Raw genomic sequence first — 23,018 nt, forward strand, 5'->3', positions numbered from 1 at the left:
GGCTCATGAGATCAACTGTGCATCCGTGTGTACCGCCTTGATCCATGCTGGGGCTGTAATGGAGGAATATCCGGGAGCTCTGCTGAGGATTTATATTCCAGTTGTGGTGCCCCTCTTGTGTTATAACAACAAAAAAAATACTGTATATTAATTTTCTTCAATTCAGCTGACTCATGTGTCTCTGCCTTAGGCAGCCAGTCCCTTGGTGCAACAAGAGTGCTGTTAACATTAAGATATTTAAATAGCACGGGGCTTGTCCATTCATAGGACTTTTGAATTGCTTCAGGTGCCCTCCAAAAAATCCTTAGGCAAGTTGGGTCCTAGTGCCGCTGGATTACAAATCTATTTCACAGGCTTCATCTGCCTTTTGATCACCAGGGGGAGCCATGGACTGTACTTTGCAGGCCACTGGTCTCACAGATTCCCAGTGTTACAGGAACCTTAGCACTGGGTGTCAATGGGTATGTCAAGGAAGGCACTGATCTTATGATCTAGGAGTGAGGAGGATGATTCCACTCCAGACCTTATCCAAGGAAGCTTTCCTCCTCACTGGCAACAAGGCATTAATGAATGAACAGATCAGTCACTGCCTTGTTTGCCAAGAGTACTTCCATTATTACACTGCTACATTCATTTGAAAATACTGTCTTACCCTTGGATGCTGTGCAGACTTTTAAAGCACTGCTTGATTTTACATTGTGTGTGAGAGAGTGAGAGTGTCTACTACACGCCACAGTGTGCGAGTCGGGGTCAGTTCTTTCCTTCCACTGTGGGTACTGGCGATGGGACGCAGGTCATGTAGGCCTGTGTGTCAAGTGCTTTTTACCCACTGAGCCATCCCACTGCCCCCACACAATGTGTCTTCCCTCACAGGTCCTACATGGCACTTAAGAGAGATTTGAGCGGCTGGCTTTCTCTGATAGCCGTGTATAGACTACGCAGGTGCTGTAGTGGAAAGCGGCTCCCTGTTTCCTTACTGCCTCTGCTCTGGCTATCAGTTCCCTGTTTTTGGTCAAGTTCTATTTAATACTTAATGCCTTAGAGAGGGAAAGGGCTTTTCTCAACTTTCCTCTGTGTAGTATTCTGGAGTTCAGCCACTGGGAGAGTTATGTCTCTAAAAATGGTGATCATCAATGACTTCCCTTCTCAAATATATGTTTCTCTCCTCATGACACATCCTTTTAATTCAGAATTGTGAGAGACAACTGATTTAAAGTATGTAAGTTTTTAGAATACTTTATATTATGCAGCAACAGACAACAAAGGCAATAGAAATAAAGAGATAACCAGGAGAGGTTTTCCTCTATTTCACTCTGATGTATTCTTAGACAAGAGCCATACAGATCCTCCACTGAGCATTTAATAAAAGCTTATGAGTGACCAGATCAATTACTAGTTTGCTACAGGGACAAATCATGGTGTAATGGTTAATCTTTCTGGCAGTGGATTTAGGATCACCTAGGAGACAGACTTCTGGGTTCAGAGAGCTGTAAGTGAGGAGGGAAAACCTGTCCCATAGGCCAGAGGCCTGAGCTGATTTCACAGAAAATTGGGAGGAAGACAGTGAGTGTGCCTCATCCTGCTGCTGCAATGACTTCATACTTAAAGCCCAAATCAATTCTTCCTCAAGTTGCCTGCCACTTTTAGTCATAGCAATGAGAAAAGTAACCAAATGCAGGTAATACCAGCTAGCCTGAAATGTCTCTGACAGCAGCCACAGTGCCAAAGAGTATTAAGCAGTAGTAGAGCTGGAGAGGGTCAATGGTTAAGAACACAGGCCTCAGAACACCTACTCCCAACACTCCCACCAGGCAGGTCACAACAGTCTGAAACTCAAGTCCCAGGGAATCTGACATACACATAAATAATTCTTTAAAGCAGTACCATAGTAATACTGAGCTTAAATATCCATTAATATCTATAAGAATAGGCAGATAAAATATTGGATATGGCTGAGGATATCTAGGAGCCTTCAGGTAAGGGAAAACATCCAGGCCTGGGTGGTAGTACAGAGTCTACTTCTGCAGCTCTAATCAGGACACTTTCTGACAGACATTGTAAAAACCAGTGTCCAGACATTCACAGCTACCTCTTGGGCTTCCCTTCCTTTCTACTCCCAGAGTCATCTTTTAGTAGGCCCTTCAACAGTCCTGTCTGTCTGCAGCCTTCACAGACTGTTTCCTTAAGCTTGGCCCTGTTTGTCTGGATCCCGTAGTTCATGTTAGGAAAGCAATATTGGTAGAGGGCTGGTGAGTGTGAAGATATGTATGTAGCCCAAATTCACTTCCTCACTGGACATATAAACTCAGTCAAAGGTAATTAATTTATTCTGTGACTGCTCTGCTATAACCTTACCTGCTTCTCTTCACTTTGCCAAGGATTTCCTGGTTGGTCATTGCATCTTTCCACCAGAACATATTACATCAGTCCTTTCCATTTTGTCTACTGAGGGCCTCACCTGTTTGTATACTTTGGAGAGAGATCTTCCTTCATGTTATAAGTTTATACTGTTTTTCTTTGTATACAAAATAATGAGAAGAAAAAGAACTTATCCTTCTGAAGCCTGAAATCAACAGCCAACAATTGGCTGACAGAGTCAGATCACTTTACATGGCAAGCATTTCAGTGTGAAAGAACTGAGTTTTCTCCTGGGTCATGTCATTTTACTGATGTAGAAATGATACTGGGTACCAAGTATCAGCATGGCAGAAAATATTGCCAGAGCAGGATCTAAAGTCAGCTAGAGAGAGGTGACCCAATCCCAAAAGTCTGGGTGCTGAAAATACAGGCATTCTTCAATACAGTAATGGGGCTGGTAGGCAGAAAGAGAGTGATGAACAGTCCCTAAGCAACCATCACTTCTCAGGCATCATTTAAGGCATATGAATATGAATATGAGTGCTGGAGTCCTCTGTGACAAACATGGTCAGTAATAAGTAAATACCATGTTAAAGGCAATTAAAAGGAGACAGATTTTCCACACAATATGGAAAATCTCCATGATGCATATAACATTTCCAAGTGCTGGCCTTCCATGGCTATATTAAACATAAACAATTCTGGCCCTTTAGTAAGTGATGACAATCTGTAAGCTGGTTCTATCTGTTAGACCTACATCAGTAACAAGGGCTCCAAACTGGCCCCAAACAAAACCAAAAGGTAAACTGACAGCAATATTTGCTGTTGTTTATCAATTACTGGCCTAAGAAATCTGGAAGCTAAGAAATCTAGAAGGTAAAACAGACAATAGTAAATGCAGGTAGTTTTTACCTCTATCTTAAGTGTGCCCTAAATTTAGGCTACCCAGAACAACTCTGATCTAGCCACAAGGCTAATCCAAACTTAGATATTTCCTCCTTAGTGAGTCTAAAAGGCTGAGTAGTGCTTGTGCATGCACGGTCTGTGCCATTCCCTTACGACCATTTTGTAGCCCATCAGTAAAAACTGCATAAGGAGGCCAAGCATGGTGGCACACGCTTAATCCCAGCACTTGGGAAGCAGAGGCAAGTGGATCTCTGTGATTTCCAGTAATCCTGGTCTACACATTGAGTTCCACACTAGGTAAGGACTACATAATGAGAATTTATCTCAAAACAAGAACAACAACAACAACAAAATACCCCCTCCCCAAATCACAAAAGCATCAGCTGCCCAGTCCTCTCTTGTCCTCCAACACATTTGTTACTTTTCATTCAACTAACAATCTCCCTCTCCCCTCTCTCCATTTTTTCTTTTCTCTCTGCTGGTGAGAATTCCAACTTGCCTGCCCTGTAATTTTTCTCTAACTTCAAAAACTTCATTATCAATCTACAAAAGAAATTAAGTGTCCCTTGGTGACAAGGCCGCTCTCAAAGATATAAGGACAGATGAATGGAAGACAAATAGAGTTGACGAAACTTTGTACTCTCCTTCAGCAAGCATCATCCTGTCGTCCTTACCTCGGGTGCTAGAAGGGGCAGAGGTAATCATTTGGGACGGTGCTGAATGTGTCGAACTCAGGCTGGAGGAAGAAGGGCTTGCCTGGGACGAGGACAGAACAGAGACGTTGGTGACTGAGCCCTGGTACCTGGGGTTGTGATATGCAAGCTGCAAAGGAAGAAAGATGAGCACATTGGAGAGGTCAGTGCTGTAAAACTGGCAGAGACAGAGAGCTGGCTTATGCACTCATGTCCTTGAGGACCTAGGCCAAGTGACAAATCTTTTATTCCAGACCCTACTGGAGGCTGGACTGATGGCATACACTGAGGACTGTCCACACCATCCACATGGAGAAAGGCAGTTGTGCTGGCTCTATTTTAGTGTTGCACACGGAGAAGAAAGGACTTGGCTATTAGGATTGCCAAACAAGATGCTAATTTGACGGAAAACCTTTGCAATGCAATCTATAACAGCAGCTAGGTCTGATGCTAGATTTCCTGCTTGCAAAATAAGGCATGGAAAAAAAAAAGACTTGGGGTGGTATACAGAAAGAAGGCAGCTTTGCTAGCTATGGAGATGTGTGTTCTGAATCCGGAAACTAGAAATTCTGAGTTTCCAGCTGTCAGACCAGACTCCAGAAAGGTGAGTCCTCTAGCCGTGGTAACCTGCTCATTCCTGCACAGCTCAGGTACCTGCATGTGATGGTAGAGGTCTTCAGGAGCTTCGCCCATAGAGTTGTCACCCATCACCATCATGTTTCCTGCTTCACTAGATGCATGTGAGGAGAGGGAGGATGATGAATGGCGGCCTGTGCCCATCAAGGTCATGGGGCTGTGAACAGTAGGAAATAGGGAGGAATCAGGCAATAGCTAAGAAAGCATGCTAGGCAGTAGGAGGAAAGAACAGATGTATCAAACATGACACCTAACCTTAGCCAGCACTTGTTGGCAGGGTTCTACAGCCAACGTTCACACCTGTCTGAGGCCTACAGGAGTTCTGAGCCTCACTCTGCCACTGGCCTGAGAAGGCTTATGCTAGCACAATCTCTCTTTAGAGTTAAATGGATTACAGCCATTCAGGAATGAAAGCACTAGCAGTTTATCGGAGGAATGAGAGAGAGAGAGATAGATGATAAGTCAGGTGAAGGATCCTATGCTCTTTCTATAGAATGTCAGTCTGAACACTGCCTAACCCAGCATACACTATTACGAGATCTGATCTGAGAGCAGAGGCCTCTTACTGATATGAAGACACTACCAAAAGAAATAGATATAAACTATCTATGGCTATAAGTTTCCGAACAACTTTCCCTCTATCAATACTAGCAGGCCCTCTGTTCATTTGTTCCTTTTCTCATTAGCTGAGTGGCCACTCTACTGAGCTGCATGCTGGAAAATAAATCTAAGTGAGAAACTCCTTGTAGTAGATTTCTTTCCTAAACCTGTCATAAAGGCTTTGAGTATTTCCACTTGAGACTGCTCAGGTCAGAACTCGTGAGTTTTGAGCAGTCATTACTTGAATGCCACACCACCATCATTATTATTATTCTCTTCCTTAAAAACAATCAACAATCTTCATGCTCTTTGGGGTCTTATCCAAAGGCACATATAAACAAGGCCCACACTGAGCATGGCCCCCTGCCATGCTCGGGAATCCGCACTCTGCAGTGCTGGCTAGGCCGCCTTGTTTGTACTATGCAAGTGTAAGCTCCTTTGCCTGATCTTGTCCCATCACTCTTCTAACCTGGACTGTTTCCTGCCTAGAAAACTCTGTCTGACCTTCAAGACTTATCCCAACGTCCCCTCCTCTGTGTGCCCAGAGCACCATGTGTATGCTTCTCTTATGCAGGTCAGATACTACTGACTGTCTAGTGCAGGAGCTGTTTAATGCATGGCTGTGGGGGTAAGGGGATGAGACAGGACATGGTTATACACAAGTACTCTCTCCAGTTCTTTTACTCTGATGCTTATTCCCCAGTCTTACCTCTCTGGAGGGAACCTTCCCAGCCCTAATGCCATACCTGTGCCTGTGGGTCATCTTGATGTTCTCAGGACTCATGGGGCTATGGGATGCCAGAATATTTCCCCTTGGGGTGCTGGTGCCTGAACATGCAGGACTTAGCTTATCCAAACCTGGAAACTCCTGTTGAGAAACGAATGCTTGTTCATAGAGAGCAAAGACTAGATAAATAAAGGGTAGGAAAGATAAGTTGTCTGCTGGAAAAAATGTAAAACAAATGGACAAACAAGAAGAGAACCATATGATATATTCTGGTTTCTTCTGGACAATCACACCTTCATCACTAAATACTCCCCTAAGCATGCTGGAACCTAGACCAGATGCTACTGAGCCCAAGGTAAACTCCACTAAGAGAGACACATCTGAAACAGGCTGAATGAATCTGTGTTTATAGGAGAGTGTCAACAGGCTTCCTTACTTCAGAGTACACAGAGCAATGGGTGGTATGGAGGAGAGGAAGAACTTATTATTCAGCAGTCAGTGAGTGCAAACTCTTACATAAGAACTGGTGCTGGGTTTTACTGAATTGCTAAATGGCCCAGCTCTTACTGACCTGAGTTAAGTTGCCTGTGATGCAGTCTATAAGGAAACAGGAAGCAAAGTGCTGATGTAAGTAACTGAAAACAGCACCGTCCTATTTTAGCATAATTCAATTCTTACTAAGTATGTAGACTTCTTGGCAGAAACTTCTAATCTAACTTCCCACTGAGTTGTCTCTGTGACAACTTTCCAGCTTTCTCAAATTTCTCGTAATATACGATGGACGAAAAACTCTTATCTGCTGGGTATGTTTCTGAGCTAGACTTAGAGTAGCACATTTTTTACTTTCTTCTGCCAAAGCAGGCATAGTGTTACACTATGTTTCTGTAACGTGCACAATATGGACCTGGATGCATATGGACAAACACTCTGTGCCTTTGTTGTAGTGATCTGACTGCAGAGATGTGACAGGGAACCTCCTGTGGTGCCAAGCTCTACATTACCTGGGCTACCAGTTGGGATAAGGAGTCTGCATGGAGCAGAGCCCAGGCGTGTTTGCAGCAGCCAGTGTAATACGGTGGAATCTCCATCAGACTCGGTTCTTTACTTAACAGCTACTTAATTAGGTTCTTTACTTAATCAGCTTTAATTCATGTTCTGCGTCTTTCACATGAGACACCATGGAGAACCCTCCCAGGAAGGAGACATTTTGTGAGCTATAGAAATTTTTCTGGAAAGTGAGCCAGTTTCTCACACTATGACGAGCTTCTTTTCCTATTTTGCTATTCACGCTGTCCACTCTTGCAAGGAACCAGCTGAAGCCTGCCCTGGGAATCTGGAGGGACTAAAAGAGCCACAACCTGCAGCATCCAAGAACAAAACAGACCAGTTCCAAGAGGGACAAGCTCACTGGGTCCTTGGATGTCTTAGCCTTCCCCAAGACTTGACATCACCCCTAGAGGAACTTCTCTAGGACAGCATGCCCACCATCTGACAGCTATATTTCTGTTTTCTTAGTACTTGTACTTGGTAGCCCTCAGTAAAATGAGAGTTTGCCAGGTACTGGCAGGTAATTTGGCTCATGGCCACTTAGGTCTGGAAGCCAGAATATTTAACAGAAAGTCTGTTCCAGAAATAATTTACAATCATCCCTGTGGTTAAATATTGGGTAAGAATATGTGATGTGAATGGGGACTTGGGGACTCAGAGCCACCTGAATCTTTCTTCAACCAGCCACCACTCCATTTTAAGATCATGCCAAGGAAAACTGATTCTGGATTACAGGTCCTGCCTGTGTGCATTAGTTCTTAGGCTAAACTTGTTATGGAGAATAAGGAGACAGGGCAGACTTAGGTAGACAATCTGTGGATTGGTGTAGCTTTAGAACTGCCTGACACTTCTAAGAACATCCAGAATTAAAGAACTTAGTGACAAAACCTTTCTTAGATGTGATCCTGGGTCCAAGCACACTGTGGAGGAGACTGAGATGGGAAGAAAGGAAGTTGGAGGGAAAGAAGGAAGGAAGGAGAGGAGGCCTATATATGGGGAGAAGAAAATGGGTAAAGAGAAAGTAACAGAGTTGACAAGAGGGCCTTCTCAGGTCATGCCTTTATTCTTAAGGTTCTTGGAAAGAAAAATACCTCCAAAGAAATTCCTGTATATGAGCCCTTTCTGTATGCGCAATATTCTACTAGTATTAGCACAGGGCCAGGAAAATGTTGTTTGTCTCTGATTCTGACTCCTTCTGGGAGCAAGTGATCCGACGAGAGGGTACTGAACCACTTGTTTTGGGTACAGTGCCCACTACCTCACCTCCTCAGGCCCCTGTGGCAGGTACAGCTTCGTTCTCACCTCAACCCCCTCTACTTTTCTTTGCTTGTATTATAGGCCTAGAGGAAGTGAAATCTGATTCTAAATCTGGGCAGGTATGGGGTCAGCTTACATGGTACAGACTGGCCCTCATCATCTGGAACTGATCAATCAGCTTCTTATGCAGAGGCCGCATTTCTGGATGCACAAACTTCTCATGAACCGCCAGCCCAACTCCAAGAACATGGACCTATGGGAATTGCCAAATAAGGTCTCTGTTAAGGAGGGAGCAGCCTCTGAGAACTGGGTCATTTTTATAGTATGACTTTTCTCACTGGTTGTGGACCTTTTGCGCCCTACAAGCCATACCTGTTCCTGCATTAGTTCTTTGAGCTGGGAGATCTTCTCAGCATCTCCTGGGTGCTTGGTGATATAATCTTTATCAAAAAAGGCCTGTGAAAGGAAAGGTCAGGTAATGAAGACTCTTCCTAAGATTACTATTCAGATAGATGGAGCCCTTAAAAGGCAACCAGGTTGCTTCCTCATAGGTGTCTTTCCAGGACATCCAGCCTAGCCTCACTGAAAAATTTATCAGTTAGAAAATATGTACTTTCTGTGCCTGGGAAAAACTAGAGGTGGGGCCTGATCTCCCAAGGCTGGATGCTAGCTCTAGCTTCTTACAAAGTTTAGATGGCCTAGGTATGCCAGGCAGAGCCAGTGGCCTGATGATGTACACCAGTTTCTTAGGTAGCCTGGTTCATGAATGACTGGATTTCTTAAGAACCCCAGGAGTATACTTAATTTCTATAATCAGGTAAGTTATCTATCTCACAGAGATTAGGAGAGGGGATGTCCCCACCAAAGATCTGTGCTGCAGAAATAGAGAGAGGTCAAGAGCTTACAACTTTATCTCAGAACCACCACAAACTAGCTCCTTCATCCAGAAGAGGGCTAGTTGGAACATTTTCCAAGGAGGTTATAATTTTGGGAAAAGGAGCTAATGAGCTGAGTTGTTAGCCAGGGTGCCTGTCTGAGTTTGGTCAATGACTTCACCTCACCTCCTGGTAGCGTGCAATGCCTCCATTGACAGCAGCATCAATGACTCCATTCAGGCACATGCTGAGTAGATTGATGTTGCCATGCACTTGTTTGTGCTGATACTGGCTGATCAGAGCTCGAAGTTCTTGGTTCTTATTCTCAACTACCTGGATGGCATTCTCCAGAGGGCTCACCTCCACCTGGGGGCACACAACACAGAGTCCTCTCAGGTGTAGTAACCCTTTATCATATTCCTGAGAACAGAGTTATCGTGTGTGATGGCCAATTCTGCCTCCTCATTCCTGTGGACAGAACACTTCCTAGGTGTTCTCTAATTCCTCTTCTAACTCCAGACACTGCAAGTGCAGGGAATAGTGAGGAGGATCAGTTTCGATATCAGGAATTTCTGGCTTCTTGAATCTCAGAGAATTTTTCTTTTCATTTGTAAATTGAAAAATACCTGAAGCCCAAGAGTGTCCTGTGGTCTAGATAAGAGAAGATATCAAAGCTTCTGGCATAGAACTGGCCTTAGGGAACTAAGGCCAGGCAGATGATCAGTTTGTTCTTTCTTTAGTCCTTAGAGAAAAGCTCCCTGGATATGAAGCTGAGGAAAAAGGGAATTTAAACCTTCTGAAGTCTAGCTTACCAGTTCCCTTCTTTCTACTTCAAACCACCGAGAGATGCCAGGTAAACTGTGGGTCAGTGTCAGTGTGGTGCGCTCAATCCACAGGCTCTGCAGGGAGGGCACAGACAAATAGAAGAAGCTAGACAAGTTATGCTACATTTGGCCTGAGTTCCCAAGAAGTAGGTTTGCCCCAGACTTGCTATGGGCACTGCATTCAGTTTCCTGTACCCTTTACCTTGAATTCATTGTCTTTGTCCTTGGGGCCTTTGTGGAAAGGTCTATCATACCGGAACTTCCTCACATTGTTGACACGATAGAAGCTCTTGACACGATCCGGTACTCTATCCATTTGTAGAACATCCACATAATCTGGAATAGGTGTCACTGCATAGATCTGTAAATCTGGACATGACGTGAAGGAGAAATCTATACTTGATAAAGAAAAAGGCTGGAGTGGGAGTCACTTGTTATCTCCTTGATGTAGTGCATGATAGCCCTGTTCTTACTGGAGCTGTGGTTAGGGACAGGGGCATACTAGGGTGCAGAGCAGACCTAAGCACAGTTAGACAAAGCTCCCTATCTGCCCCCTTCCCTCCTGGTCCAACAGTGAATGTCATGAACATCTGCCCAAGGTGAAATGGCAAGTGTCCTGTGCTGTCCTTTTAAGAGTGGGATTGAGTAAGCAAATGTAATATCCATGCCATAGGAATAAGTGTCTGGGACTATCCATAGTAGCTAAATGGCTTTAATATAAAACATCTTTTTGGGTTTTGTTATTTCATTTTATTCTCTTTCTTTTTTACTTTTTTGGTGACATTAGGGCTTGAAACCAAGGCTCTGGGGTGGGAATGATAGGTAACTATGTATCCACTGGGTTATATATTTAGCCTCCTTTGTATTTTGGCATAGGGTCTTAATAAATTACTCAGATTAGCATTGAATTTACCCTGTATCTTAGAAAGGTCTTAAACTTGGTATCTTCCTCCTTTAGCCTCTCAAGTAACTTGGATTACAGGCCTGTGTCATAGGCCCAGTCTAAACAACCTTTTAATTAAAATACTGACATCTTTGTGAAGAGAACATGAATGGGAGTCTATTTGCCCTCTTTTCTCTGGTGCCACATGGTGACTAGCATATAATTTTAAAGAAAGCTGTGTAAAGTGGGTAGTGAGGGGCAGGCCAGTGTTTTCACTGAAACTTTCAAGTGCCATCAAATCAAAGGCATTCTCTATCCTCCTCCTTTCTGTCACTCTGCTACAGGCAATTTAACAAGGACAAGGACAATAACTGCACAAGGAAGCAGAACAGAGGGTAAAAGCAGAATAAACCTGTGCTCAAAGCATTGTTGGGACAATAATTACCTCATCCAGTGACTGGTCCTGACTGCCTGACTAGACCCCACAGTGCCTAGCATAGACACTAAACTCATGATAGTAACTAGCCTGACTATTAGGTCTTGATGTTCAGTTTATACTACTTATAAGGTCCATCCCTGGCTAATAGCATGTCAATGAATGTCTTGCTAAATGTGGGTTCAATAGTAAAGACACTCAGGTTTAGGATGACAGGTAACCTAAATAAAGGTACAAGGCCAGCCACATGGTAGAGGAATGGTTGCCTGGGTGGGACTTACCTTTCAGGATCCCAGCCCTTCCCACTCTACCAAGTTTCAAAAGATACACTGAGCATCACACTGTAGGATGGCATCATCAGGATGATTGGGGTGCTGCATAGCAACAGCTTGCGGGAACTCACTGAGCATCCTCTGCTGGAAGGCTTCTAGTCTCTCATAGTCATGACCACGGCACACATATTCTTTGTTCTGCAAAACCAAGTGTATTCTATACCTCGCAGGTACCTCGCATCCATCTCTACGTATTAGCAGTTTCTCATCCCATAAACATACCCTAGGAGCCTCCTTTGTACCAGAATGAGGTACAGATATAGGACACGGTACTCAGTTCCTGTCTTAAAGAGAAGTGAAAGGAGAGAAGGGAGAGGGACAAATGAATAAATGGTATCTCTGTGGTGTGGTAGTCGTGGGGAGAGGGTACAGATAGCCAAGAAACTGGAGGAAGGAGGAATACCTTGAAGGGAAGCAAAGTACAGGAGGGATTTTTAGAAGAATCAAGGTTTTAAAAAAGTAATGAAAGGCCCACTTGGTAAGCCTTGTTACAGAAGAGTGGGGACAAGCAAGCTGTATATATGATAAAAAAAACCTAACCAACAGCCAAACCACAAGAAAGCAGAGATGGAGATAATGTGTTTGTAGAACTGGCACAAGGGTAGCTGGAGAGACTAGCATGTGTGCCAAGGAGTGAGTGCCATGGTGTTGACAAATAATGCGTATCTATTGTTTATTACACTGATAAACCACTTTGGTAGCAAATTTCTTTGCAAACATGTCAACAGAACAAATCAGTATCATTTTCTCTACCAGCAGAACAAATCTCAGTCTTTATCTCTTTCTTTCCCTTCCTCAGTCTCATTATATAGGTCCGACTAGCCTTGAACTAGGGACAATCCTCCTCTCTCAGCCTCCAGAATGCTCCTGAATGCTAGGGTTACAGACATGTACCACACATTTGGCTAAGGTTAGGTCTCAGCTTTTCTCTTTGTGGACTAAAGTCTCCTTGTCAACAAAACACCCTTAACTCCTGTTGCTGTGCATACCTCACAGCTGGTCATGTGTGAACAGCTAGAAGCCCTAGTATAATCTCCTAGAAGTGGGGCTGGAGATGGCTCAATGGTTATGAATGCTTGCTGCACAGCCACGAGAAGCAGAGATCAGGTCTAGCACCATGTGAAATCTGGGTGTCTTACGTACACCTCAATCCCAGCTCTGAGCAGAGACGGCAGGACTACTGGGATTTGTTGTCTCCCAGCCTAGAGGAGAAAATGTGAGATCCAGGTTCAGGAGAGATCCTGCCTCAAAAGATCAGGGAAAGAGTGAGTGGAGTCTGTTCTGCAGCCCTGACAGATCAGTAGGGGACTGAGTGCAATACGTTTTTGTCACCTGCTTAAATCCTCACTAAGATGAACGGGTGAGAACACAGTCAGTCAGAGTCTGTGCTGTTGTCCCTGACTGGTCAGTTTCTGCTTCCTAATTCAAATAAAGATCTCGCTTTGTGTGGAGTCTTATGCCTGCTTGGGTTATTTAGGATTTTTAGACCCTAGCAGTCTTAGAATGTACCATGAATTAGATATGATTTACAAATTGGGATTGAGAATACAATGACAGTCAAGTGTCCTTTGTAAAGATAAAAGAACCAAAGAAACTCATCTGTCCCAGGACTTTCTGAAGGTACTCCTGATTTCTAGTTACTGTACATTTCTTTTCACCTCTTTTATTGACCTTTAGTTCAACTATTATTTTTTCTTTTTTTTTTGGAGATAAGGTCTCATGCAGCTCAGACTGGCCTCAAACTCACTATGTACCCTAGGATGACATTGAGCCTTTGCTCCTCCTGCCTCCACCTCTCAAGTGACAGGATTACAAGGGCACACTGTTACACTTGGCTCCACGGCTACCTCTGTATTTAATTAGACAAGGGCTCTCCATTTAAGAGCCTAGATTGCTCTACAACTTACAATGCAGCTCAGGCTGACCTTGAACTTACAATTTTCCTGCCTTAGATCCCAAAGGCTGGGATTGTAAGCATAAACCATCACACCAGACTATTATAGTACCTTTGATTATTAGAGTAACAAATATGCCACTTTTTAAGTGCCTGGGCTGGATGGTCATTATAGGTCATGTAAGCCTAGTCCTTGAAATGTTCCTAGGAGTTATAATTATTAAGTAGAAAAAGTTTGCTGTCCTTCTTGTATTAACCTGTTGTAGTACAGATATTTTTTCTTTTATCCAAGAATGAGTACTTCCTAGAAAAAGTGAAAGCTGACCTTGCTTTACATCTTAAATATGGGTGTCTAGACTTTTAGTAGACTGAGTCCCTGTCCCCCTCCAACACTCAGGGAACCAGAAGTCTCTTGCTATATTAAACTTATTATTGCTCACTGGCTAAAGCAATGTTCCTAATGAGATCTTAAATATATTGGGGGTCGTGCAATCTTTCCCATTTGTTGGTTGAGGTTCCTGGGCATTGAAATGTATTAAGATAGTGGAATCAGAGATAATCAGAGCTAGTTTTAGGCTTTAAATACAGGTCCAGTCTTTTTTTTTTTTTTTTTTTTGGTTTTTCGAGACAGGGTTTCTCTGTGTAGCCCTGGCTGTCCTGGAACTCATTCTGTAGACCAGGCTGGCCTCGAACTCAGAAATCCGTCTGCCTCTGCCTCCCAAGTGCTGGAATTAAAGGCGTGCGCCACCACCGCCCGGCCAGTTCCAGTCTTGATTCACAAAGACAGCTTTAAGCCATCTGAGAACAATAAATGTCAATGGAATACAGCCCAGAAGCACAGGCTCTGTAGATCTTTCTACATCATATAGATTGCATTGAATAAATAAAGTCACACACCACCTTTGGGGTAAGCCATGGTAAATGTTCGGTAGCACCACTTCTCAAGGAAGCTTCACACCCTTGTGCAAATTTCCCCCTTGTCCCAGATTTACCAGTGGAAATGCTAATTCACCAGAAAATGTCAGTACAAAAAAGGGATGTCACTAAATAGAAGTTACTGTGAGAAGAGTAAAGCTAGGAAAGACAACTAGGTGCTGTAAAGAAGAAATGTCTCTGCATGATGGCATTTTCCCCTGAAGAAAAACTACAGCAGGCAGGGCACTATGAATTGGTCTGCTGATGACATCATCAAAAATAGAAATAACAACAATGTGGAAAATCTGCTCTAAGCTACTGAAGCTATTAGAAAATTGCCTTCTAAGGGAAAAATAATCCCTATTGCAACATAATCCAGGCAAGGTTGATTTTAAAATCTGTGTCCTTCTTGGTCAGAACTGACTATACTCCCTGTCCGTTTGATTCTTGTTTGGGTGCTAGCACTGACTGATTCTGGGAAATTAGAAGAAACCACTGCTGTGGTCATCTCTCTTGGCATCTTTCCATGCCCACATTAGTAAGCAGCTATATATGTTGTAGGGTTGTAGGGAATACTGAAGATGACAGTTTAGTTTTCTTAGATTCAGTTATCAGTATGGTATAGTTGGTCCACTATTAGTTTTCTGCAGTTCTTGATATACTATATTTAGTATGTGGCATTGCATAATCTTACCTGGACACCTTCAAATGTTTGTTACTTTAGGAATGCTGCGCTTTCATTAGATGCTGCTGAACAACTTTTTCCTACTTTTAGTTCATCTCCTGCACCATGAAGATCCAGAAGCATTAGCAGATACTGCTAAGATGTTTCCTGCCTTACTGATGATTCAAACACAAGGAAATGGTCATTCAAACAGAAGTTGTACTTCAACCTATGCAGCTTCTAGGATCTGTTGAATTACCAACTGTAACTCACCTGCTAAAAGCTAAAGAGAACACTGTTACCCTATATGGGTTACAGTGCATCTAGAGGAAAAAACATTTTAGGTGAACACCGAAGAGATGTGCTTATTGTTGAGGTCAAGGCTATACTAATGATACTGGGTAAGATGAGTCACAGTAAAGGTACCGGGCACTAGAGGCAGAAGTTGGAAGGTACTTATATAGGATATTTTAAGCACTAGTCACTTCCTGACATGTTCCTAGTAAACACAGAATACGGCAGATTGGTATAGAATTAAAGGCGGCAGCCAGTATTAAATAAAGCCAAATGTCTTCAGTTGACTGATTAGTCCTTTGGAGAGAAGTACTCAGTAAAATGCATGTGACGGCATATGCTGGTGAGGATGTGGAGAAAGAGGAACACTCCTCCATTGCTGGTGAGATTGCGAACTGGTACAACCACTCTGGAAATCAATCTGAAGGTTCCTCGGAAAATTGGAAACAGATCTACCTGAAGACCCAGCTATATCACTCTTGGGCATATACCCAAAAGATGCCCCAAAATGCCATAGGGGCACATGTTCCAATATGTTCATAGCAGCCTTATTTGTGATAGCCAGAAGCTGGAAACAACCCAGATGTCCCACAATGGAAGAATGGATACAGAAAATGTGGTTCATTTACACAATAGAATACTATTGAGCTATTATGAACGAGACATCATGAGTTTTGCAGGCAAATGGATAGAACTAGAAAATGTCATCTTGAGTGAGATAACTCAGACCCAAAAGTATATGCATGGTATGTACTCACTAATAAGTGGCTATTAGCCAAAAATGTACAGAATACCCAGAATATAATCCACAGAACTCAAGAAGATTAACACACCGAAGGGCCCAAGAGAGGATGCTTCAGTTCCACTTGGGAGAGAAAAGAAAGCAATCATGGGGGGCAGAGGGAGGGAGGGAGGGACTAGGGTGGGAGAGGAGAGGGGAAAAAAAAGAGGAACATGACCAGGTATTGGGGGGAACAGGAATTAAGCCCTGAGGGCCAGCAGAATGAATGAAAACATGCAACCTCAGGAGGTAGGAGGTGGGAGACCCTCTGGAATGTACCAAAGACCTGGTTGATAAGAGAGTCTTAGGACTCAAAGGGAGGGACCTTAGATGAAATGCCCAACAGTGTGGAGAGGAAACTTGTGGAGTCCACCTCCAACAGAAAGACAGGGCATCAAGTGGAGGGACAGGCTTGCCATCCCACAGTCAAAAACTCTGACCCAGAATTATTTCTGTCTAAAAGAACTGCAGAGACAAAAATGGAGAAGAGACTGAGAAAGAGGAGGTCCAGTCACTGGCCCAAATTGGGATCCATCTCAAGGGGAGGCTCCAAGGCCTGACACTATTACTGATACTATGGTGTGCTTACAGACAGGAGCCTAGCATGGCTGTTCTCTGAGAGGCCCAACAAGTAGCTGACTTAGACAGAAGCAGATACTTACATCCAACCAATGGCCTGAATTTGAGGACCACTGTGGTTGAATTAGGGAAAGGCTAAAAGAAGTTGAGAAGGAGGGTGACCCCATAGGAAGAACAACAGTCTTAACTAACCCAGACCTCCCAAGACCTCTCAGACACGGAGCCACCAACCAGGAAGCATACACTTGCTGGTCTGAGCTCCCCTCCCGCCCACATATATAGTAGGACTGCCTGGTCTGGCCTCAGTAAGAGAAGATGCACCTAACCCTCGAGAGACTTGAGGCCCCAGGGAGTGGGAAGCCCTGGCAGGGTGGGATGAGGACATCCTCTTGGAGATGGAAGGGGGGAAGGAGGAAAGGAAAGAATGGAACAAGGAAATGTTGGAGGGCAGACCGAGAGGGGGATAACAACTGGACTGTAAAAAAAAATAAAGATAATTTGTTTTTTAAAAAAGTAGGCTGAGCAAGCTAGTAAAGCAGACCCTCCATGGCTTCTGCATCAGCTCCTGCCTCCAGGTTCCTGTCCTGTTTGAGTTCCTGTCCTGACTTCCTTTGGTGATAAACAGTAATGTGGAAGTGTAAACTGAATAAACCATTTCTTCCCCATTCTCCCCCAAAAGTCCTTTTTTACCCTATTAAATCTACTTTTAGTTAAAAAATACATATAAATCTTTTTAAAAAGTGAACTTTGCATGCATGTGTAAACATGCACATACTTACCTACCCGCTCCTCCCCATCACACACATCAAAATTATTGTGACTACTTGAATGGACTCACCCGAAGGAAGAAAGGAAACTTCCTGCCATAAAAGCCAACCCGGAAGAACTCAGGCTCCAGGCGTTGCTGCTCTATAATGTTGTCATAGTAGCCGGCCTCCATTTTCTGTTAACAATAAAGGTATGGTTGGTATCCAAAGCAAGTTCCCCTAGACTCAACTAGACACTGTCTTCAAGAGAGGGAGCATGGCATTCAATCTAGGATAGAAAGAAGCAATCCCCAGAAAGTGCATTATAGAAGAGGAAAGCCCTCCTTTCTTCTTCACTGCTAGCTGATGACAGGATAGAATAAGCCTGCCTACTATATCCCTGTGAGGTTTTTCTCAATATTCTCCCTGAGCATGGACCCAGATCCATGGAGATCTGAGACCTGAACTTGACAGGTAAATATATTTAACATGAATTTGACTGATACTTGCTATACCAACTGATCCTTGACTAGGGTTGCAGGCAGCTGTCTACCAACATTTCTTATTACCATTATATCAGTCCATTTGCATCCACTCTTGTTCATCTATCATTTGACTTAAGATGCTAGTAACTACAATTGAGAAGTCTCAGTTGCCAGCATCACTGGTACTGGTTCCAATTTAGGAGATTTTAAATTTGAAAAGATAACTAATATCCATGCTGTCCAACATTACAAAGTCAGCAAGTTTTTCAGTATAGCTATTCAAGCTTCACATTTAACCATCTTTCGGCAGTAGCCTTTACAAACTAGCCAAAAATCTACTTTAGAGAATCCTGTCCAAATCCCAGTCTAGAGCAAAGATTTCTGGTCTTTGCTCAAATGTCTTAGCTAGAAATAAGGGTATAGTGGATGATGCTCTGAAACCACTAGTCTTTCTCTGCTGATGAAATTATAAGATATTATAATTTAGAAGATAGCACCAACAATAAGATTTTACATAGACCTTCAAAATCTATTGGATATTTGATATAATTTTTGAATATTTTGCCTCAAAGAAGGGAGCAAGGACAAAGTGCTTAAGTGACTATAAGATGTACTGGGGAAAGCCTTTATAATAAAAGTTTTAGGTGCCAGTGAGCTATAAAAGCACTTACTGGCAGCACAAGCCTGGTGATCTGGGTTTGATTTCCAGAACCCTTGTAAGGATGGTAGGAGAGAAAAGACCCCACAATGCAATTTATCACTCCACAATCATCATGTATGCCTCCCTTGTATCATGAACACCCACAAGTAATAAATTGTTTCGTATAATACATCACTGAACAAAACCATTCCATGACAAACTTCTTCATGAAGCTAGGCAGTCCCTCATCCTTAGAAGTCATTATCCTATCATGCCTTCTTCTTGCCCTGAGTACAAATGGCTTTTAGGGTTCATATCACTAAGTCACTTGTCAGGTATGTGCTTTTGTTCCCCAATCAGACTGTAAGTATCTTGAGGGCAGAAATCTAGCCTCTGTCCCTGGCACTAAGTTAAGGGCTTTAAGAATCACTCAGGCCAGGTGGTGGTGCACACCTTTAATCCCAGCACTTGGGAGGCAGAGGCAGGCGATTTCTGAGTTCGAGGCCAGCCTGGTCTACAGAGTGAGTTACAGGACAGCCAGGACTACACAGAGAAACCCTGTCTCGAAAAACCAACCAACCAACCAACCAACCAACCAACCAACCAAACAAACAAACAAACAAAAAAGAATCACTCAGGATTGACTGGCAGAAGGAGGGAGGCTGGGAGGAGTGGGCACAGGACTATGCCCTCTCACTCCAGCCAAAAAACCGAGCCTGGCTTCCCTCCCCTTCCCCTCCCCCAGCTCCCCTCCTTCCTGCTCTGTCATGCTGTTAATGGTAGATAGAGCTTGCTTCCCTCCTCAGACCCCTGGCCAGCTTGGCTCAGTGTTTGCTCTGAGTATTAGCCTATCCAATGGGACTGTGCTCGCCTTCCCACTCAGCCTATCCAATGGGACTGTACCCACCTTCCCACTCACAGGCCTTCTGTGGGACTGGGCACAGTGTTTCCCTCTGAGGAAGCATTTGGGGTCCTCTCTCCAGCCTCTTTGGCAACCTCTGGTTAGCTCTGTGTCAGCCATGGTCTGGGTCAAAAGAGCCCTGCCCCTGGCCCTGCCCCTCAGGGAGCCAGCTGAGAGAAATGGGGGTTTCTTCCCTCTGCCCCTTTTAGCTCCTGAAACAGCTGGGCCTGTGTCCTGAGCAGGTTACTGGGGCCGCCTGCCCTGCCTTGCCTCTCTGTTCCCATGGACCTCCAGGGGCTCCTGGGTTGGAGGGAACCACTGTTAGTGTTCTCTTCCTTCCCTTGGTCTTCCCCCCTTCTCCCAGCTGCTTTACTTAAAAATTGATTTTGAACTTTTTATTTGAGGAGATGAAGTGAAAACAAATCTATAAATATATATTTTTAAAATTAAAAAAAAAAAGAATCACTCAGGAACTGATGCCAGGAAGCCCCAGAGCCTTTGCTCAGGGATGAAGTAGAGGTAACAAAGCTTACCCGGATCCAGCTGAGGCTCTGGTAATCATAGAGGCTCTCGTACTGACATGCCAGCTCTCTACACAGAGGGATTCCAAACTCCCAGCTCTGTATAAAAAACAGGAACAGGGCTTTAGCACCTCAGGCATTCTCAGGTTGGTTAAGTCTACACTGAACACATGAAACACTAAAACAAAAGGCTAGCCCCAACTCCTGTATTACAAGGAACACAGTCCCCCGAACCGTTTATAGAGAGTACCACTCTCTGGGCTTTGCTTAAGTGTCTTAGCCTCCATGCCTCTCTTGACTATCGTCACAAGAAGAGGTACTTCTCAGTATAGATTGCTCTATTATTCTTGCTATCTCATTAAAATATATTTACTGTTTTTTATTGTTTTATCTATATTAAATGATAACTGTACAAGGGAGAAAGCTAAGTTTCTTTATTTTTAGATCCTAGAACAATAACAGATACTCAGTATTTCTTTACTAAGTTAATAAAGGGACTATAAGCCTTTTAATTGAGGTCAATTATGAAAAAGTATAGCAATCAAGCAGAAAGGGGTTTCCAAAGATGTGGCAGCAGGCCTGGCACTTTTCTTTTATGAAAAGATTATAACTTTAGGCTTGAGATTCTCTTTGCCTACTTGGAGAACAGACTATTTGTGTGATGATGTCTCTGTTACATCAATAGGTCCATCTAACAGGTGCCCATGAAGGCTGCAGTGGACCTATTATAATGGACTGCTTATTTCTTTTCTTTTTTTTTTCCTTTGTCAAATATTCTTTATATGATACATTATTCATTTTTTGGCATCTGAAATGTAAATAAAATATCCAATAAAAAAAAAAAGAAAAGAAAAAGAAAAAAAGAAAAAAAAAGAAAAAAAAAAGAAAAAAAGAAAAAAAAGAAAAAAAAAGAATGGACTTATTTCTTTCATCATTTTTCTTTCCGTGGTGCTGAGAACTGAACCCAGAGCTCTATGAAAGCTATCTCTAACACTGGACTACACCTTTATCTTCCTTTTAGTATTATAGTGTTTTCTTTCTCTTGGGTACTTACAAACATCAGTTTACATATTTGACTCAGTTTATTCTTCTCAACTTCAAATTCTAATTCAAACTTATGAACGAAGAGTTTAGATATTTATCGCCAACCTCAGTTACTCTGTGTTTCTAATACGTACGCCTTGCACTGCAGCAGAACCTGAGTGCTCAAAGGCTTGCTTTCTGACACCTACCTTGCCTTTGTTGAAGTAGTGGATGATCTTTCTACATAGCCCCTCTTTCCGCTGCCACTCAGTTTGGGATGGGTAGTGTAGGAACTCCCGTAATGGCCTGTCTTCCCACTGCAGCAGCTCACAGTAAAGAAGCAGGGTGAATGCAGCCTCTGTAAGAATAGGCAGAATGGAGGCTCAGGGCTTCCTCTGGGGCCCCAGGAACAGCTCTGTGCTAGGGGTGCACGGTGAGCAAGAATATGAGAGCAAGGCACGGGCAGCACACCTCAGGAATACTAATACCAAAGGTAAGAGAGTCTAAGCTAATAACCCTTGTTCACACAGTGAAGAAGCCATAAACACTCTCAATACCTGGTCACTTGTTTTGAGTCCCAGATAAAGAATATAAAGAGTGGCTCATATATGAAAATCTAATATTGTGTGAGTTTCTTAAAATAATGCAAATATGAAAAAAATTTAAGTGGAATCACAATATAATGAGAGAGATGATGCCCCAATTAGACATTTTATGCCACCAAGTAAAACCTCTAATACCCAGAATGAGTTACATCTCGTTGAGTTGTTGGCCAAAAGAGTCATATAGAACCCCTTAAATATCACAAGCTATTTCTAATGCCATTGGTTATTCTCTACCACCTGATGGTACGGCTCTATTGCTGAAGACACCACTTATTTATATCATTAAATATTGGAGAAATGGCGCGAGATCCCAACTAGATGCTTATCTCTCTACTGACTAGTAGTGTTCATGGTACTGGAAGGTATTGTGCACATTACTAGACGTAGAAAGTAATCATCAATATCACCTAACTACAAACTGTGACCATCAACAACCTGCCTGCAAGATGTACTGGTATAACAATGGCATGAACATCAGGGAATAACCAACCACTCGTTGATTGAATTTAAGGCCTATTCCACGAGACAGAATCCATACCTGGTATCACTCAAGTAGCCAAGAACTTAAGACTACCTAAGTCAAAGGACCTGGGAGGAAGTCTGATACTATTTATTATTCTTCTAAAGAAGTATAGCAATAACGTGACTCCTAATGACATAGATCAGCACCTCGCTCAAGCCTCATTACAGATGTTTCTTCTCTCAGTGGATGGTATTAACATAGAGACTCACAACTGAACAATATGCAGAGAGTGAGAGACTTTGGAGGACTCAGTCTTAAATGGGATGTCTTCATCAAGCCCCTCCCCTAAAGGCTCTGGGATCCAAGTGGAAGAGGAAGTGGAAAGATTATAGAAGCAGAAGTGATAAGTGACTTCAAGGAGGCAGCATCTTTCAGACACAACAGAACTGACACACATATGAACTCAGAGACTATGACAGCAGGCACAACAGGTTCAAACCAGACAAAGTTCTAGCTCTGAGAAGGGGATGGGCACAAATTCCCATTCCCAACCAAGAAGCTATTTGCAACTGATACCTACTGGGAAATGGGAAGTAGCTTTCTAAAATAGTACCTCACTAGGTACATCAACCATATCCTAGTACAAGCCCCATGCCCAGAAATAGCTGGCTAACACAAAATAGGTTCCATTATTTTTGAGAAGGAAATTTCTGTTTCATTTTGTTTTATTAGTTTTTTGTTTGTGTTTTCATTGTTTTAGAGAGAGAAGAGGGCTAAGGGAAGGGTGAGGGGAGAGGGAAAAAGAGGGGGTAGGGAGAGAGAGCATGCATGGATGAAGTTAGGTGGGTAGGGAAGTGAGAAATAACTGGAAGGAGCTGGAAAGGGCAAAGTATGTGATTAAAATATGTTATGCAACTTTTTTTAAATAAAAAAG

At 43.1% G+C, this 23,018-nt stretch overlaps 1 protein-coding gene across 6 annotated transcripts in view; it reads right to left on the reverse strand.

Annotated features, from left to right (window-relative positions):
* Dock3 (dedicator of cytokinesis 3) overlaps positions 1-23,018 on the reverse strand; it is a 322,288-nt gene that overhangs the window by 10,910 nt on the left and 288,360 nt on the right. For all 6 annotated transcript variants that reach the window (XM_076917344.1, XM_076917346.1, XM_076917345.1 and 3 more), the window contains 12 exons: positions 21,226-21,374; positions 20,006-20,092; positions 17,539-17,643; positions 11,570-11,711; positions 10,125-10,291; positions 9,911-9,997; positions 9,285-9,464; positions 8,596-8,679; positions 8,360-8,476; positions 5,939-6,060; positions 4,611-4,749; positions 3,939-4,086 (listed from right to left, as the gene is read on the reverse strand). In XM_076917344.1, coding sequence (XP_076773459.1) covers positions 3,939-4,086; positions 4,611-4,749; positions 5,939-6,060; positions 8,360-8,476; positions 8,596-8,679; positions 9,285-9,464; positions 9,911-9,997; positions 10,125-10,291; positions 11,570-11,711; positions 17,539-17,643; positions 20,006-20,092; positions 21,226-21,374 — 1,527 coding nt within the window. The remainder of the gene's footprint in view (positions 1-3,938; positions 4,087-4,610; positions 4,750-5,938; positions 6,061-8,359; positions 8,477-8,595; positions 8,680-9,284; positions 9,465-9,910; positions 9,998-10,124; positions 10,292-11,569; positions 11,712-17,538; positions 17,644-20,005; positions 20,093-21,225; positions 21,375-23,018) is intronic.

The sequence above is a fragment of the Arvicanthis niloticus genome, chromosome 21 (assembly GCF_011762505.2).
Source record: "Arvicanthis niloticus isolate mArvNil1 chromosome 21, mArvNil1.pat.X, whole genome shotgun sequence".
Lineage (NCBI taxonomy): Eukaryota > Metazoa > Chordata > Mammalia > Rodentia > Muridae > Arvicanthis > Arvicanthis niloticus.